Source organism: Aptenodytes patagonicus, chromosome 21, assembly GCF_965638725.1.
Source record: "Aptenodytes patagonicus chromosome 21, bAptPat1.pri.cur, whole genome shotgun sequence".
Taxonomy (NCBI): Eukaryota; Metazoa; Chordata; class Aves; order Sphenisciformes; family Spheniscidae; genus Aptenodytes; species Aptenodytes patagonicus.
In genome coordinates this window covers 8,432,462-8,450,719 of record NC_134969.1, presented here as the reverse complement: position 1 = coordinate 8,450,719, position 18,258 = coordinate 8,432,462, and the positions used below count along the sequence as shown (strand labels likewise).

Genomic DNA, 18,258 nt, shown 5'->3' with positions numbered 1-18,258 from the left:
GTGTGAAGCTTCATTTCACAGTTGAAGATGAAAGCAAACTTAGGTTTGTATATGTTATTCCTCACCAAAATTGGAAGATTTTGTGATGATTGTTGCTGATAATCATAAAACAATGTGTAATGCTACTTTTAAGACTGGAGGTATCTTCCACGTTTGGAACTTTATCTAAGAAGTAGTGCTGCTCTGGGCAGTAGTTCTGAGCTAGCTGATTGCCTTAGTCTCCAAGGAGTCAAGCAATTAATCAATCCATAAAGTAACGTAATCTTTAGCATTAACACAAGTGGCATTAAGTATAAACTGTAGCTAAGCACAACTTCAAAAAACTTCTCTCCAGTCTGATATGCTAGTAAGATTTTTTTTTTTTACACTTCTAAGTATTACTAGATATCTTTCTGTCTGGAGTTCTTTCTGTTCTCTGCACTGCCTCACATCAATTTTGAAATGGAAAATTGCCCAAATACTGAGAGTTGTCCTTTCTTGCCTTTCCATATGTGCGGAGATTATCTGAGGAACACTTCTGCATCACCATTCTTGAGGGCCCCTTCCAACAACGTACTTTAGCTTTGCAGAAAGAAGGGGTGGGATGAGAAAGAGAACAAGGCAAACACTGAAAACTTTTTGCTCTGCCAAAACCTCTTAGGAATAAGGGATTATCCAGAGTGAAGCCCTTCTCTCACTATTCTTCCAACTCCCAACTATGTAAATGTACTGAATAGATACACAAGATGACTGATGTCTTGATAAACTATTTTTCAAGTTTGTTTTGTTTCTGTTGTGGTGATGCTGAGTTAAATTTTTTTGTAATACTGGGGGTTTTTTGCATATATTTATTCTGTGCCTTCCTTGTGTAAGCTTCCCTTCATACAGTTCTTCCATGTTAGTCATCCTGATGTTCAATTAAATTTTACATTTTGTCAGCTTCTGGGGGCTAAATTGCAGTAGAAAAAGTTGCTGATATCTCGGGTGTCTACCTTTTTTCCCTCTCTAGTTTTGTTTTAGGATTTAAAATTAAAACACCTTGAATTATACTGCTTGTATATTTGTTTCTTGTAGGCATATCTAGCTTCTCAGCTGTCTCTTCCTGACTATGAAAGGCTGTTAATTGCATTTCTAGGCCTTTAAACAAAACAAACAAAACCCCCCAAACAAACAAAAAAAACCCAAAAAACTGTTACCAGTAAATATTGTCTATTTTTGTGCAATAAATGTATCCCAGGTCAGATCCATAACAAGGCCTCATTCCCTTTCACTTGGCTTATGGTTCAAGAGTAGGATTGCAATAATTTTAAAGGAAAAACCTTGCCAATATTCAGTGTAAAGATTGCCTAGGTCTGTTTTCTTGATTTTTGGTTCTAGAGGCTATGACTGACCTTGCATCTAAAAACCTGTACATATAATTTGATGCACAGAGTGGTTAAGTTAGCAAAGGTGAAGTTTGCTCTGCTAAAGGAACAGAAGAACTACTTTTTTCAAGTGATATAAAAGATACAGATCCTGTCACTGCTGCTTTTCTGTTTCTGTGGCACTCATTGTGATGGCAAAGCAACACAAAGTGACAGATTGCATCATTCAATGGCTGTGTTGCCTTGGTTATAGTAAATTGCTTAACAGAACAGCTCTGTGCTCAAATGGTACAAGCAGTAAAGCAGATAACTGCTCAAAGACAGTAGACAAAGCCCTCAGCTTACATATCCCTTGTGTAACACTTTACGAAGTGTGTTCTGTTAGAGGTATCTTTTAAAGCACTGAGTGGCAGTTACATCACTTGAATGCTGGTGTCAACATCTAAGCTACTTGCCTAGTGGGAGAGAAGTGGCTACTTTACACTATGATTCATCTTACCTATTTTAAACTTGTATGTGAAAAGTAAAGTCTCTGCCAGTGTACGGGTTTTTTTCTTTTCTAGAAAGGAAGTCTGTGCAGCTATAGATGCCTGTATTAAGTGAGATGAATCCCATTGCCAGTGTCTTTCCCCATTAAATAACAAGAGATACGCTGTGTTTTGATCTGATGCTTGTTTAGAAGTAAGGCACAGTAACAGTTCTCTTCAGCATCTCTTGGAGATGGAGACCTGATTGAAGTGTGTGCTGTTTTTTAATAACGCTTAAATTGTTGTGGCGTCAACTCTGAACTAAAGTGTGTAGACTCTGGACAAATTGTGTATATCTGCAATGTTCTTACATTCTGTCTTCAACTCTCTGCAGGGAACTGACACTTTTCTGGAGCAAACTGCAGAGAAGAATAGATCCTTCTTTAGATTCCTTTTTGGAGAGATGTCGTCAGTTTGGCATCATTGCCAAGACGCTACAGCATTTATTTTTCTTGATAAGAGTCATACAATCTGAAGTAAGTAAGCTGCAGTCCAGAGTCTTTGGACACAGCCAGAACTGTTTACATGTATTTATTGTTTTCTTAATAATTCTACTGAACTGATATGAAATATAGCTTATTTCATTACTCATACTTTCTGATTAAGTGCCTAATAACTTACTAATAAAAATCTGTGAAAAATGCCTGCCATTGTAGTTTTGTGTCAGCTTGACACATTGAAGTGACCTTCAGTCAATGTGGAATGGTTTGTTTGTTACTCTGAAAATACAGTATGACAGCATTTTGCAAACAAAGCATAGCTGTGTTTTGATCTGATGCCTGTTTAGCAGTGACGCACAGCAACAATTTTCTGCAGCATCTCTAAGAGATGGAGACTTGACTGAAATGTCTTATATTTTTGTATTCTGAGAAAACACCTTTTCCTCAAAATGTGTGATACAATCACATCTGGACTTCTACCTTCTATTCTGATGCCTATCTTTAGAAAGTTGCAGGAAAGGTTCAAGAGCTGCTTAACAGCAATTTTTATCAACTCGTAATCTCTGTTTGAGGAGTAATGGAAAGACTTTAATTGATCCATCTACCCAGGAGGCAAATAGAGCATGCTCTTCATAAGCAGAGCAGAAGGGATAGCTATAGTTAGTCTGGGTAGTTGCTCAATAGGATGTTTCTGTCTTCCTTTGTTGGCTACTCTGATTCTTGAAATTGGTTAGACCGAAATTTCCTGTGTCTGGTCACTATATGAGAGTAGATTTGTGGAGGGTGATTATGAATGAAAATTAATCATGCACACTTTAATGGAGGAAAAATAAGCTATGTGATAATAGGTTTTTAACTGTTTTAGTAACAGTATTACACGGATCATGGACCTTAAATTAGATATGGGATTTTCCCTTAGGAATGTCACCATTTCCAAAAGATTTCAGATATTTCTTCTGAAAAACAGCATAGTTTTGCATATGTAGAGTAGAATTTGCCCCATGAACTTCAGTTTCATGAATGTTTCAATTAACAGTACCCTCCCAAATTTGCTCATCTTTTTGCATTCTTATATGGACATAAGTTAATTCAGAGTTAAGGCATCAAATGGATTATGGATAAAACAGACAAGGTTCCTTTTTTTCAATTAAATTTCTCTCCAGCTTCAGGTTTGTTTGCCTGGGAGTCTCTTTCACTGACTAGAGTTAATCCGGTGAACCAAATGAGTTATCAAGTATGATTTGATAAGAGAAGAGCAAGTATCAGAGCCCTGGTTTAGAGTCAAAATAGAGATTAGAAAGGTTACATGATTGTCCTTTTGACAGATCATAGAGGAGACTCCAGAACTGTAATTTGGCAAAGATTAATTCTGGTAGTGATTGCACAGAGAAATGTTTGCTACTAGTTTCTCTAAAGTTGGCCTATTTCTACTTTTAAAACGTGTTTGCACGTGTGTGCACTTTATATATAAAGCATAATACATTGTTAACTATATACCAGTTCTTTCTGTGTTTCCTGCTAAACCATATTAAAATTTCTTCTCCTGGGGAAATAGCTTTTTTTATTGCTGTCTAGCAAATTAACACTGTTTATTGAATTAAAGAAATATTGCATGACTTCCAATAGGCGGTGCACAGTGAGTATAAGAGCTTGCTAATTCTTTTAACTTGTTCTTAGTTCTTTTGGATCTTTACCATCTGAGCTGGTGTGGATGTGGTTGTGTTAGCCACATGTCATCTCGCTACACTATTCATAAATACCTTGACTGTTAACGTATCTGTACTAACAATGACTAAATAGTTACTTCATGCATTCAGATTCTTTATGCTGAAAAGTATGCTTTTGGAACAAGGTAACTTCCAATTTTGTCTGTGTAGAATTTGGAATATACTATTTTTTTAAAATGAGCATGTGAATAATATTTGTAGGTATCTTCTTGATACTATCGAGCAGCACCTCAAAGTTGCATAGACTCCTCAGAAAATGCTTGGAAGTGAAATGCCAGTTATCTTCATCAGGAATCATTTCTGCTACTGTACTGCTTATGCCGTTGAAGGTTATTTTGTTTCAGGGTGTGAATTTACATTAATTTCCTTATTACACAGTACCGCATGTTCTGAATTAATATCCTGTGTGGATGCTGCGGGAGGAATGTATATGGAAGACTTACACCATTCTCTTTTAGACATCTGACTTAGTTATGATTGAGAGTCACTCAATGAAGAGAGAGAGGAGTTAGAAAGATGTTTTGCAACATCTAATGCCTAAACTAGTTCATGTGACTCCTCCACAGAGTGCACTAAATGTGAAGTGGCTCCCCTTGCTCAAAAAATACAAGAGGTTCCTCACATAAAATAAACTACAACTTTTTAGACTATGCTTGGTGACTCGGGCACTTAACGCTCAGAAGCCTGAATACGTTCTGAATGGCCTGTAGTCTATTGGATGCTCTCATTGCACGTTTTTTTCATAGAATAGTTCTAGAGAGAATGTACTTATCAAAGAAAAGTAACATTTGTTTTGTGGCTGTTTGTTGTTTTGTTTTTTTTTAAACAGGCAGAAGAAGCAGGACTCGCTGTGTCTGTTTTGTTATGCGTGAGAGCCCTTCAGATCAGATCAAACGGAAGCGATGAAATGAAGACATCAGTATGTAAAACAATTGCATGCCTTTTACCAGAAGACCTTGAAGTTAGAAGAGCGTGTCAGCTCACAGAATTTTTACTTGAGCCAACTTTGAGTGGATTTAATGTGTTGGAAGAGCTCTATATGCAACCAGATCAAAAATTTGATGAAGAAAATGCACTGGTTCCGAATTCACTCCGTTGTGAGCTGCTGTTAGCTTTAAAAGCATATTGGCCATTTGATCCTGAATTTTGGGACTGGAAGACTTTAAAGCGACATTGCCTTAAACTGTTAGGGAAAGTAGCTTCTGATTCCGAGGATGATGCAAGTTGTAATATGTCAATCAATGAAACAGACATGTTAGAAACTTTCTTTAGTGACTATGATGAGGCAAAAGAACATAAATACTATGATGGAAAAGACACAATGAACCACCCTAAAGAAAAAGCAAGAGTAAAAAAACCAATTGGTTCTTCAGAAAGATACCAGAGATGGCTTCAATACAAATTTTTTTGTGTGCTTTGCAAAAGGGAGTGTATAGAGGCTAGAATACTGCATCATTCTAAGATGCATATGGAAGATGGTATTTATACGTGTCCGGTGTGTACAAAAAAGTTCAAGAGAAAGGAATTTTTTGTACCACATGTGATGGAACATGTTAAAATGCCACCTAGTAGAACACACAGACCTAAAAAGAAAATAATACTGAAAAAAGAGAGATCACCACAAAAGACAACAGCTTCCAGCAGCCCGCCCCCAGCGTTTCAGGAAAAGTCACATCAGCCACAGCTGCCTGAAAACTTTGAAAATGACACACATGAATATGTCACATTTAGCCAACTGGAAAATTGCCAGCTACAAGACAGAGACATCTATCCATGTCCCGGAACGGACTGTTCTAGAGTATTTAAACAGTTTAAATACTTAAGTGTACATCTGAAAGCTGAACATCAAAACAATGATGAGAATGCAAAGCACTACTTGGATATGAAAAACAGGAGAGAGAAGTGTGCTTTCTGTCGCCGACACTTCATGACATCCTTTCATTTGCGGGAGCATGAACGTGTGCACTGTGGACCTCAACCGTATATGTGTGTGTCAATGGATTGTTATGCTAGATTTGGGTCAGTTAATGAGCTTCTCAATCACAAACAAACACATGATGATCTTCGTTATAAATGTGAGCTAAATGGCTGTAATATTGTTTTCAGTGACTTAGGGCAACTTTACCATCATGAGGCACAGCACTTCAGAGATGCATCATACACCTGCAACTTCTTTGGTTGCAAAAAGTTTTATTATTCAAAAACTGAATTTCAGAATCACCTTGCAGTGCATAATATTGAAGTGTCAAATGGGGAAGTGAAGCAGACTCTAAAACTTGAAGAGTCGGTTTCAAAAGACAAATGCAGTTATCTTCCAGAGTCTCAGCTGCTTGAACAATCTGAAAATTCCAGTCTGAATGATAACTTGGATCCCTCAGGCTCTCAGGAAATTCCACAGATAAAGGAAGAAGCTCTCTCTGACAGTGAAGATCTAGACAGTGAAAGTAATTGCAGTCTTCATTGTGGGGACCACAGCGCAGATGCTGCAGTAAACCAAGGCCAGGTGTCTCCTCTACTGATTGAAACAGTGGCTCACAATCAATCAGTTCCAGGTTTTCTCATGTCCCAGGAAGGAGTCTTCCATCCAGCAGATGTGAAACAACAGTGTTCCAATGTGGCAGTTTGCTTTGATGAAAAAAAACTTTCCTGTAGTTTTGAAGGCTGCTGTTCCACACACAAAAATTCCAGAAGTATGCAAAAACACCTTCGCAGGGCCCATCCATATAACTTTAAAGGTAAAAAAAATACGGAGATGAAAACTAAAGACTTTCTCGATCTGTTGAGTGATGCTCAGGACAGTAAATCCCCTACAGACATTAGTACAGAGTTAGGTCATAACTCAGATAAAAATGGTGACTCTCCAGAAAGCTTGTATTGTACTATAGATGCTAAAGGAAGCAATGGCCTGAAGGAAGAAACTTGTCCTTCTTCCCCAGAAACATCTTTTTATGACAGTTCTAAAGAATCAAATCTTGAAGATAACATGTTGGAACTAATGTTAGGCTTGAAACATCTAAGCTTAAAAAATTCTAACATCCAGAATTCTTCAAGACACAAGCCTTTTTTGGGCTCTTTACAGTCCTATTCATCTAGGGATGCCAAGTGCCCTGAGTCAGTAGATGAAACTACCTCAAAATTTCAGCTTCAAGAACAACAAGATAATTTACCCAGCCAGTACCTTACTCAACTGGCAGCTAAACCATTTTTCTGTGAATGTCAAGGATGTACGTGTGAATTTGTGACCAGAGAAGCTCTCTTAATGCATTATGTTAAAAAGCATAACTATTCAAAGGAAATGGTTCTTCAGTTAAATATGTTCCAGCATCGGTACTCACCATTTAAGTGTCACATTTGCCAAAGATCATTTACAAGAAAAACACACCTTAGAATTCACTATAGAAACAAACATCAAATTGGCTGTGAGAGGGTAGCTCACAAGGTATGTTCTAATGAAAAATTTGATCATGTAGGTTTATGTACAGATGACATGCATAAAAATAGCACTGTTCCAACACCTGTCTGTGCAACCAACGTTGAATTCACTGAACATTCAGACCACTCTGAACAGCTGTGTCATCCTAAAAAGGAAGACTGTAGTTCCGAGACAGATTTGGAGTCCAGTGAAGAGACAGACAATAATGTAACAAGAAAAACATCTAACATAGCTTCTCTGGACGGTCATAGGGAAGAACTGGAAGCAAGACAGGGAAGAGGAAGCAAAAGAACAGTTGCTAAAGGAAACTTGTGTTACATATTGCATAAGTACCACAAACCATTTCATTGTATACATAAAAGTTGCAACTCAGCATTTACCAACCAGAAAGGTTTGATTCGCCATTATAGAACTGTTCACCAGTATAATAAGGAACAGCTCTGCTTAGAAAAAGACAAAGCAAGAACAAAAAGGGAACTTGTCAAATGTAAAAAAATATTTGCATGCAAATACAAAGAGTGTGGTAAGCGTTTTTTATGTTCTAAAGCTCTTGCTAAGCATTGTAGTGACTTCCATAATGAAAACTTAGAGGATCAAAAACTGCTTTCTGAAGCTGAATCTGCAAGATTTGCTTGTAACCAAGCCCAGTGCCCTGCTGTATTTTATACCTTTAATAAGCTTAAACAGCACCTAATAGAAGAACATGCCAATGAAGAAAAATTAAACAAAGATTTTGAAATCCATTGTGACCTTAATGGCTGTGATCGAATTTTCACAAATTACAGTCACTACTCTCAACATGTATATTTCCGACATAGTGAATATTATGATAGTCTCTTTGGAAATCAGAAAGAGGAGGAAGATAATCAAGATAAAGATAAAAATGAACAAAGCTATTTGAAAGACAGTTTTGACATAAGCAAGCAGAATGGGAAGCAGTTAAAAGAAAAATCTAAAAGAATTAGCAGAAGTAGAGAAAAGCATTTGATGAATTTCAAAACAAAAGAGGAAGCCCTACAAATGTGCAAAGAGAAGTCTAACCAGACCCAGTACCCTTGCATGGTTCAGGGATGTTTATCTGTTGTCAAATTGGAAAGCAGTATAGTGAGGCACTATAAGCGCACACATCAGATGACCAATATGTATATAGAGCAACGGATTCAGAAACTTGTTGTTTGTGTTAAATGTGGCATAATGATTGAAAAACAGTCCTGCTCCGAAGCAGCTTTAGACTTGGATAAAAAAGATGTAAAAGTTAAAGAGGATAAATCAGCTAATCCTGAGTATGTGCAGGAAAGTGAAAAACCTCATGTTTCAAATACTGACTGTGATCCTCAAGATGTAAGCAATGAAGACCAAAAAAGATGTCCATCGAGTAGTGTGAGTTTTGATGCGAGTGCCTTTATGTATTCAGGCACTTTAAAATATAACCACAGTTCAAAGAACACCTGTTTTGAAGAGCATAACATCAGGGAGACAGTTATGTGTAAAACTGAAGATTTTTCTGAAAATAGTGAAAGAGAGAATAGCTCTTACTTCTCCAGTTTACAGTTAGAGTTGCCAAGAGAGAAGGACCCAGAAGGATGTCAACATAGTGCAGTTAATCAAAATGCAAAAAGAAACGTACTTTGTGCTACAAAAGACAAATTTCAGAAGCCTCCAGTGTCCAAGCCATTTGATTTAAAGACATATAAACCAATGGGATTTGAGTCTTCATTTTTAAAATTTATTCAGGAAAGTGAGGGAAAAGATGACGATGATGATGATGATTTTGATGAGGTAGTAGAATGGGAGTCTTCTGAGCAGTTGCCAGTAGATAAAACCTTGCAAAAAGAGGGAGACGGTGAAGGGGATACACCAGTAAACAACTTTGTAAATGACAAAAATGTAATCATAACCCAAAATAATCATGGGCAGCTAACAGAAATCCAGCCCTTGTTGTCAGAATCGTCATCTGCCCCTTCTTTAGAAAATTTGAGGGCTATCTTGGACAAGGCACTAACGGACTGTGGAGACCTTGCCTTAAAACAGCTTCATTACTTAAGACCAGTAGTTGTTCTTGAAAGATCCAAGTTTTCCACACCCCTCATAGACTTATTTCCAACAAAAAAGGCAGATGAACTTTGTGTAGGAAGTACGTAAGTAGTTTTGCTTAGAGCAGAGATTGCCTCCACTACTGCTACATGGGGAGAACTTCAAATTAGAACAGTAATTGTTACAGTACCCACTGTTTAGGTTAGTTTAGACTGTTTAATTCCATGAATGTATAATATCTGTCAAAAGTATTGGCCAAGTTAATTTAGCTCCCCATTTTTTTCAATGGACTATGCTGATTTTGGTGCTATTTAACACATCAGAATACTGGGGGCTTCCTCTTGAAGAGTAAATGTGCATGATTGTATATGGAACAAGTACTAGGGTACCAGGGTTTGGGGGGCGATGGAGTTATTACTTGACTTGAATGTGCACCCTAGGGTGCTTTGTGTAACATATTGTACACTACAGCATCTTATATTTTTTGAGTTATGAGTTTCAATAAATTACAGTTTTTCACCCATTTGTTTACTGTACAGTAAGTCTTTAATGTGGTTTACTTGTAATTGAATTTGGGACCATTTTGAGTGTATTGGACAATGTTGCTTAAGTTTTATGCATTTGTAGATAATTTATCAGACTGATGAAACAGTATAGATACAGAAAAGTAAAGTATTACATTTTATTTTATAATATTCTCTGTGCTTTTTTCAGACTTGAAAGAATTATAATTAGTACAGGCAGAAAGCACTTGCCAGACTTAGAGATGAGAAAGTCCTGGTTACCTTTCCCTTGAAGGGAAGAAGGTGCTTCTGAGAGTGATGGTACAACATAAGTGTTTGAAGAGCGTTGCCAGACTTCCAGGAGAGTTGTGTCACATGAAAGTATCAGTGCGCATTTTGGGTTCCCTGGTTAGCTTTCTTGGTAATGAATAAAACCTAGCTGGAAGATTCACCAGAAGAGTAATCTAATATTTTAAGATGTTTCTTGTTGTTCTGTGTCTTGTTTCTTGCCGTACTTCTGGATACATCATGAGGCCCAGAATCTGTTTCCCCTGTGAGTGGTATTTCCCAATCTCTGTGAGGATGCTAATGAGCAAGCAGCAATCACAGCTTTTTATTGATTGAGTGCTTGGGTTTTGTTGGGATGTTTTGGATTTTATACTGTGAACTGAAAAGTAGTAATAGAAAGGAAATGGAGAAAACTTTGGGAAATGTTGTTTAAAACAGACCATGAATATTGGCTGGGTGCAGGAATGAAGAAGGCTATCTAAAAAACCTTCTGGAGAACTGTGTTATGACCAAAAGTAGGCAGAAATGGCATCTTCATACTACGCTTAGAAAAGTTATTTGGGCATCCTTAAAATAAAAGTTAGATTAACAGTTGTAGACCAAGCAGGAGAAGTGTAGTTTATTGCATGCCTTTTCCGGTCATTTCCTTTCTCTAAACTATAAGCTTCTTGTAATGAAAAGAATATGGTGCATGAATCTTCTCACTAGCTTTTAAAAATGGAAGTAAGTTAGGGTCAAAAGGTTAAATACTGCAACAGGGTCAGACACCTGGAATAACTGAAGTGTGTTCCAAAGTGATTTTTGTCTCTTAAAAAAAAAAAAAAGTCTACCTTTTAATGTCAAGTTTGCGTCATGTTCAAACATACTTGAATCTTCCGGATCTCAAAACAGGAAAAGAGATTAACTGCAAACTTAATAAATATGTGATGACTGCTTCAGGTAATGTGCCTAGAGAGATACCAGTACACTACGGGGTTTTTTGAGTATCCCACAAAGCAATCTGTCCCCTTCAATGCCTAGAGAAAGAAAACTGGTCAGCATGAATAGTAAATTCATTGAGGTTTTGAGTCTTCAGTTTTGGGTCAAGCAGCTGTATTTCCACTAGATAACCAGAGCTTCAAATACGACAGTATTAACAAATTCAAGCATTTAAAATACTTTGAATGAGAGAAATCAGATGAGAATGCAGGAATGAAATGAGATGGAAAATAGGTATGTGTGCCACAGACCGGAGAAGTGGTGAGACAAAGGCAGTGTGTAAGCTTTTGCTTTCTGTAGTCCTAAAAATGTACCAAATCTTTCAAAAAGTAGTTTTGATGTCATTGATTGCTTCCTACAACTTAAAATGCTGTGAGTATAGTCAGGAAAATGGAAATGATTAAATGCAAGACTGATGCTTAATGTGGTGATAAATTAGCTGAGTCCTAAGAGACCAGTAAAGAACTTTCTACATGGGAATAGCAAAGAGAAGTAGATTCCACCAAAGCAAGTATCTGCAGACTTAAAAGGTAGGATACAATTTTGTGATGACTCCTTAGGCTAGCTGAGTCCTCTTCAGGAAGGTAACAAAATTATATGTTCCTGAGACAATTGCATCATGTCTGATGCTGACTGCCACTTCCATCCATGAACACACACTGATGGAAATCTACTCTGTGCAAGGACCTGAAGCTGTCTTGAGTGACCTGGGGACAACTCGGTTTTCATAAGAAATTTGAAAGGTAATACTCCTACATGTTTACACAAGCCAGAAACCAGAAGAAAATTTAAAAATTAAAAATGGGATTTATTTCTCAGGTGCTGCTTTATAATGTAGATGCAGCTTTTGGTAAATGGATATTTACATTATTTGCAATATACTACCTTAATCTTACAGATTTTTTTTTTTGGTAGTAGTTTTGGAATAGTTACAATGTCTTTGCAAGCCTGAAGGCATTTAAACACAGACTTTTTGCTTTCCGTTTTCATTAGGTTAGTTGACAGTTGCTTAGCTGACAGGTGGAAATTTGTTTAACTGGGGTAACAGTTCAGTGTGATCTTTTTACCTATATACACAAGAAAACTTTTCAGAGACGTTTGCATTTATTTTTTTTAAACTTCATTTATACCTCATTCACTAGACCTTCCTGTAATGAATACTTGAGGTTCTTGGAGAATAGAGACATTACTGGTTTTAGAAATGCCACAAACGGTACAGCTCCGATTGCAGATCTGAGCTTCACCCCCCACCCCACACTCCCCCCACTGCCCATGCTATATTTTGCACAGATTGTAACCTGAAGCTGGATAAGATTTCACTTTAACTCCCTGATCACGGTTTCCTTCTCTTTCTTTTTACGCTTGACCGATACTTAAGTTTGATTGTACTTAAACTTTCTTCAAGCTGTTTTCTTTCTTTCTTTGTTGTTGCCCCTTGGAGTCAGCACAGATAACTTTCTGCTCAATAGGAAGCTACGATCACAGATTCCCAGTGAACAACCTCATGGAGTTCATGAATTAATTCTTTTTATACTTAAAAAGATTCTGGATCACAGAAGTTGTCCAGAAATAAGGAACAAAAGAGTTTCTGCCTGGCATGAGTGAAGCTTTTCTGTGTAACAAGAGTTTGCCCAAGACTGCTGGATAAATTGCCACATGAATGAAGGCTTATTGCAAATGTCCATCTTTTCCAATGTAACTCACAGTGCGTCTGTCTACCTGTCCTGACATGAACGTAGGAATGGGTTCACTTATAATTCACTGTCAAAAGCAGCAATTCAAAATGCAGGTTGTTTGGAGGTACCATGTGTCCTTGTAGTGTGACTAACGAACAAAATAAAATACAGTGGTGCAGCTTTGCCTCTCCCTTCGGAGCATAGCTTCCTACTTCCTTCCACCACGATACACAGGGCAAGCTTTTACAAATTACATCTCTGAAGTGTTTTATGGATCCTGTTGAGTAGGCTGCTGCTGTTAAGTGTTTCTGTCTGTCGGGTATGGAGACGGGCCCTGTGATATTCTTCAGTCCAAGAATTGTATTTAGAAAGTGGTGAGTGGGTTTTCCTCAGTGGTTGTACAGGAGCATCTTGGAGGCATTTTCCTCTGGTGATGTGGCATCCTGTGTGCTACTGGGATTTTTAACACTGTGGTCTCAAGTTGTATTCATATTTCTCTTGAAAGATGCCAATGTCGCACTGGTCTATCAGCTACTTCCTAGTTACAGAAATAACGTGTTACCCATTTCAGATACCAACAGTGTGTTTCAGTCTTTGAACTCCACTTCTTTATCATCTACAAAATGCACTACCATCTCAGCGAGGTCGTAGATGTTTTGCCATCAAAACTACACAGTTTGAATACGCATCCTGATCCCGATTCCTTCTTAGGCTTGTTTATCTGATCTTTCTAATTGCCTAGCACTGGTGGGTCTCAGGGAAGGAGGCCACAAAAGGTTAAAGGTCTGAAGTTAAGAGATTTTGCTGTCTATTTCTGTTTTCATGCCATGGAGTAGGCCATCATTTTTCCTTCCAAGTGCTACCAGAACTTGTCTTACAGTGAAGATTTAACATTTCCAGCGTCTTGCTTTCAAACATATGGGAGAAACATTTTGTTCCGCAGTAAAGGAACACCATCATGCTGACTTCCTAAAAAAGGATTCTTACTGTAAACAGCAGATACCTGAGAAAACGTAGGTGCAAGTTCATAATCATGGTATGTTGCTTCCATTTTTTAAATTGTCTTCAGGTGTGTGGATTTTGTAGGAAAACAACATGTTTATTGGTTGTGCATGCCTAAATTCCCCCAGGCTGTGGGCTGCCCTGCCATGTTCCCATGGGTAGTAAAAAACTGTAAATACCATTATAAAAAGAGACCTTCTAGGCTGACTTCTGTACTGCTGGCAGGGCTCTCAGCAGAGCCAACAGGTTAGTTCAGTGTTTTTGCTTGTCGTTTTCTGGCTGTCTTTGTTCATGCAAGATCTTTGAATTTTATGATGCTGATAAAGCCTTGTGACACTGTATTTCACAAATTCTGCATCTTGGCTGCAGTGAATTATCTGAGGGAAATTCAATTTCCAGTTAAGTCCTAGCATGTCTTGTCAAGAATCTGAGCATGGTTATGGCAGAGAGCAGGGGAGGCTTAAATGAAACCACTTTGCCTTTGTCTGGCCCTGTCGTGCTAAACCTGTTCTCCTCCCTCTCCCCTAAAGTTTCCAGCTGGTGCCCTTGAGCCCTTCTGCGCTCCTGACTCCCCACAGCAGTATTCCCCCCAACTTTTTTCCCTATGCCCACATGAGTTTGGAGGGGGTGAGGGTGGGATAGGAGAGCTGTTGCTCTTCCTTGAAAATATCTTAAGATTTACGATTATAGGGAAGGAAGTAGGTAAGGGATTAGTCAGAATGCAGTGCTGGGGAGGGATCTGGCCTGGCCAGCTTCGATGAATTGCTAGAGCTCCCTCTAGGAAAGGAGAAAAGTGACAGCCAGTAACAGAGCTGACAGAGAGGAGCGTTGCCTTGTCTTTTGTGGCAGTTGGCAGGGATAGTATTCTTCTGGGGGGACGTACCAGCTTACAGAAAAGATAAGGCTGGTTTTTAATTCGTTTGATAGGTCATTCTGCTAAATAGTTACAAATGGTAACTGATAGAAAATGAGAAAATTAAGTTGGCATTATTTTATTAAAAGTCAATGATTAAAAATCCACAGACAAGTTCTGTTATACTTTAGACTGGTAGAAATAAGATGAATGACTGATAGTAAAATGCTATCTCAAGAATTGGCTAAAAAGGAGCATTCATTAACACCCCTGTTAATTGCATCTCTATCAAGTTACCATGCAGAGCACAATGAATGTGTATGTGTGTCCCCAGTACTGCTGTGGCAAGCTCTGTGGATTTCAGCAGCACCTATGCTGTCTTCACTTAACGTTACAGATACCAAATATGAAGAGAGTTTTTTGACTCTAAATAAATATTTGATTCCTTGTAGGGCTCTGTAACTTTATATTTCCCGAAACATTTTTGGTTTATTCTTGTTCAGAAAGGAGGGAACCTGCTTACCTTCCGAATGAACTGGGTTAGGCAAAAACCATGACAAGAAAGGCTTAAAGTATTTTAACACTGAGTTCTTCGGTCCTTACTACAAAACCATGTAAATGTGTGAGCCCAGCAAGTGAGAGAGGGAGAGAAGGGGGCTGATGCTCTGCTTTTGATGGCAGCGCTGATACAAGTCAGCTTCAAATGCTCACAGAGATGAGTGAGGCAGTAAATGTCTCATTGCTACCAAAAGGAGTCTTTGCTTCTCCTCTGTTCCCAGCTGTGATCTCCTGCTGTTTCCTTTGTGCCAGCTCTGGCACTTCCATGAATTTATTTAACTCCTTGAAATGTTAGAAAACAAACCCAGCAACAGTAACATAGGTACGTAATCGTATCTACCATTACAGTGCAAGGAAATAGGGCTGCAACTCAAAGATACAAGTTATTAATGCTATTGGGGCTACAGTTGATGTGAGAGATTTGTATCCCATTTGGATGTCCTTATATCCTTGCTCGGGCCTGCTGTTCACTTGAAGTATTGTGGCATCTCTCATTACCCCAATTCCTCAAACCCTAGCCCAGTCCTGTAAGCAGGCTTCCCCGCTTCTATATTCTGGTCTCCGTACTCCTATTTTATTCCCGTGCTATAATCCATCTTGTCTTCCTTTACAAAAATAAACTCAGGCTTCGTCTCCTTACCCAGAAGTGCAGGTCCTGCCTGTTGCTTACTCAGTGAGAATGTAATTGCCAAAAAATTACAGCTCAGACTCTGGAATCACAGCCTTCCTGATGTGAACTTGCCTGGCTGTGCTCTGCAACGTTCCCCTCTACCCCCAGTTTCTTCCGCTATAAGCTATCGTGGTCCTTCACGTGAGTAAATTACTGTTGTGTACCAAGTTATTGCTATTGTTGTAGCGAGGGGGGTGTCGGTCTCTTCTCCCAAGTAACAAGCGATAGGACGAGAGGAAACGGCCTCAAGTTGCGCCAGGGGAGGTTTAGATTGGACATGAGGAAAAATTTCTTTACTGAAAGAGTGGTGAAACATTGGAACAGGCTGCCCAGGGAAGTGGTGGAGTCCCCATCCCTGGAGGTATTTAAAAGACGTGTAGATGAGGCGCTTAGGGCCATGGTTTAGTGGACATGGTGGTGTTGGGTCGACGGTTGGACTCGATGATCTTAGAGGTCTTTTCCAACCTTAATGATTCTATGATTCTATCTCAGCTCATCTCCAGGGATGGTCTGTAGCGGCTGCTTGTCTCTGTGGCAGATCTCTGGTGGCTTGACTTTCAAGAATTCAATAATTCAAGAATTACCTTGAATTCTTCCCTGTTTTTAAAAAGGAAAGAACCTACATTCTGGGAATTCTCCTGCAGCGATATCTGTCTGTCTGCGATGGGGAGTCCCAGAAAAGCAGCCAAACAAATGACTTTATGGAACATGTGTTGTGCCAGCCTGCTTTATTTTAAAAAGGACTTAACAGAGCTTACTCTAGTAGAATTAGAGTCAATGATACTGCACTGCAAGGAGAAAAAAAGCAGCTGTTAAGAGACAGTCAAGGGACTGCTTGCGATATATATCAGGGGAGAAAACCAGTCAAATACTAGTTTAGTCAATATTAATTTTTGCACTTCCCTTCTCTTAGTGTGGCTGTGAAAGGATTTGGACAAGTACTAGTGAGGCTTTATATGCATTATTGTGCACAGTCTGGGTAATTTGTACTGAAGAAAAATAATTTAAACATCTTGTGCACAGACTGCACAGACTGGGGAATGAAAAGTCTAGTGGATGAAGAAAAACTAACGGCCCTTGGATTGGTCAGCAAATACACGCTGAGGAGGAGCGCCTCTCCTGCCTTCCCCTCACATAACATAGAGAAGCTGTGTGAGCTTGCATGAATTGCACGGAGCAAATCAACAGGAACACTGTACTGGAAATCAGAAAAGTTGCAAATTGTTAGAGCAGTTCTGGAAGATCTTTCCTGTAGAAGCAGTGAGGAAAGAGACCTCTGAGCTTGTGAAAGGATGGAACAGAGATGACTGGCCTCAGTAGCAAAAATTGCATCCATCCAATAATAAAGGAACATCCTTCAAGCTGTATGCTAAAGCAACAGACGGGAGCCGTGTGACAGTCAGGAGTTTACTCTTTTGCATTTTAGGTCACTAAAACTCCCTGCTTATCCAAGCAGGCCTTCTGCTGAAATTATTGGTTTTACTGGGGAGCAGGGTGGGCAGGAGGGAGTATGAACAGAGATGCAGCAACATTGTGTTTGGGAAAGGTAATTCAGCTCTAGCGTGTAAGTCCATGTTGTGCAATACTGGGAAGAATGGCAGATGTAAATGGATGCAGAAAAGGATTGCTGAGTAGCATCAGCAGGAACCAGCAGAAACTATCAAATAGCAAAGACTGGTGGAAAATTTCCTAATGTCATCAGATGGAGCCAGCTGAAAAGTATTTGGGAGAGGTGGAGTTGGAGATAGGGCAGGATTTCAGACCTGTGTGGGGTAAATAACACAGGGTGAAAAAGATATTTTGATTCCATAGGATCTGAAATTGGAGACAACAATGAAACGGATAAGGCTTCGTATCAATTTCAGCATGAGATGTGCTTGTGTCAGAATAATACCCAGAAAACACTGAGTGGAATAAGGGATTCCAGATTTATAGTTATAGGAGGAGCAAAACTAGGCAAAGATGAAAATGTACAGCTACTGTACACCTCTCATCTGTGATGAGCACAAGTTGCTGCATGGCACTGCTGGCACGAGTGTCAGTACTGCCCAGGAGTCCTCAGGAGCACCACAGGCTAAGTGTTGCTAAACAGTACAGACAGTAGGATGAGTTTTCTCCGGAGTCTTGTGCACCTCTTTCTTCAGAAGGGAGGGTGTTTTGTCACATTCTTGCAGGGTGTACACCATGCTCCAGTCACTGAACTCGGCTGTCTCCAGGGGTATAATG

General features: G+C 39.0%; 1 protein-coding gene across 1 annotated transcript in view; it reads left to right on the top strand.

Moving 5' to 3' along the window:
* Positions 1-10,027, top strand: part of RLF (RLF zinc finger) — a 55,125-nt gene extending 45,098 nt beyond the window's left edge. The window contains exons 7-8 of the mRNA XM_076357656.1: positions 2,205-2,346; positions 4,867-10,027. Of these exons, the coding sequence (XP_076213771.1) occupies positions 2,205-2,346; positions 4,867-9,612 (4,888 nt within the window). The 3' untranslated portion in view covers positions 9,613-10,027. The remainder of the gene's footprint in view (positions 1-2,204; positions 2,347-4,866) is intronic.
* Positions 10,028-18,258: the final 8,231 nt, after the last annotated feature.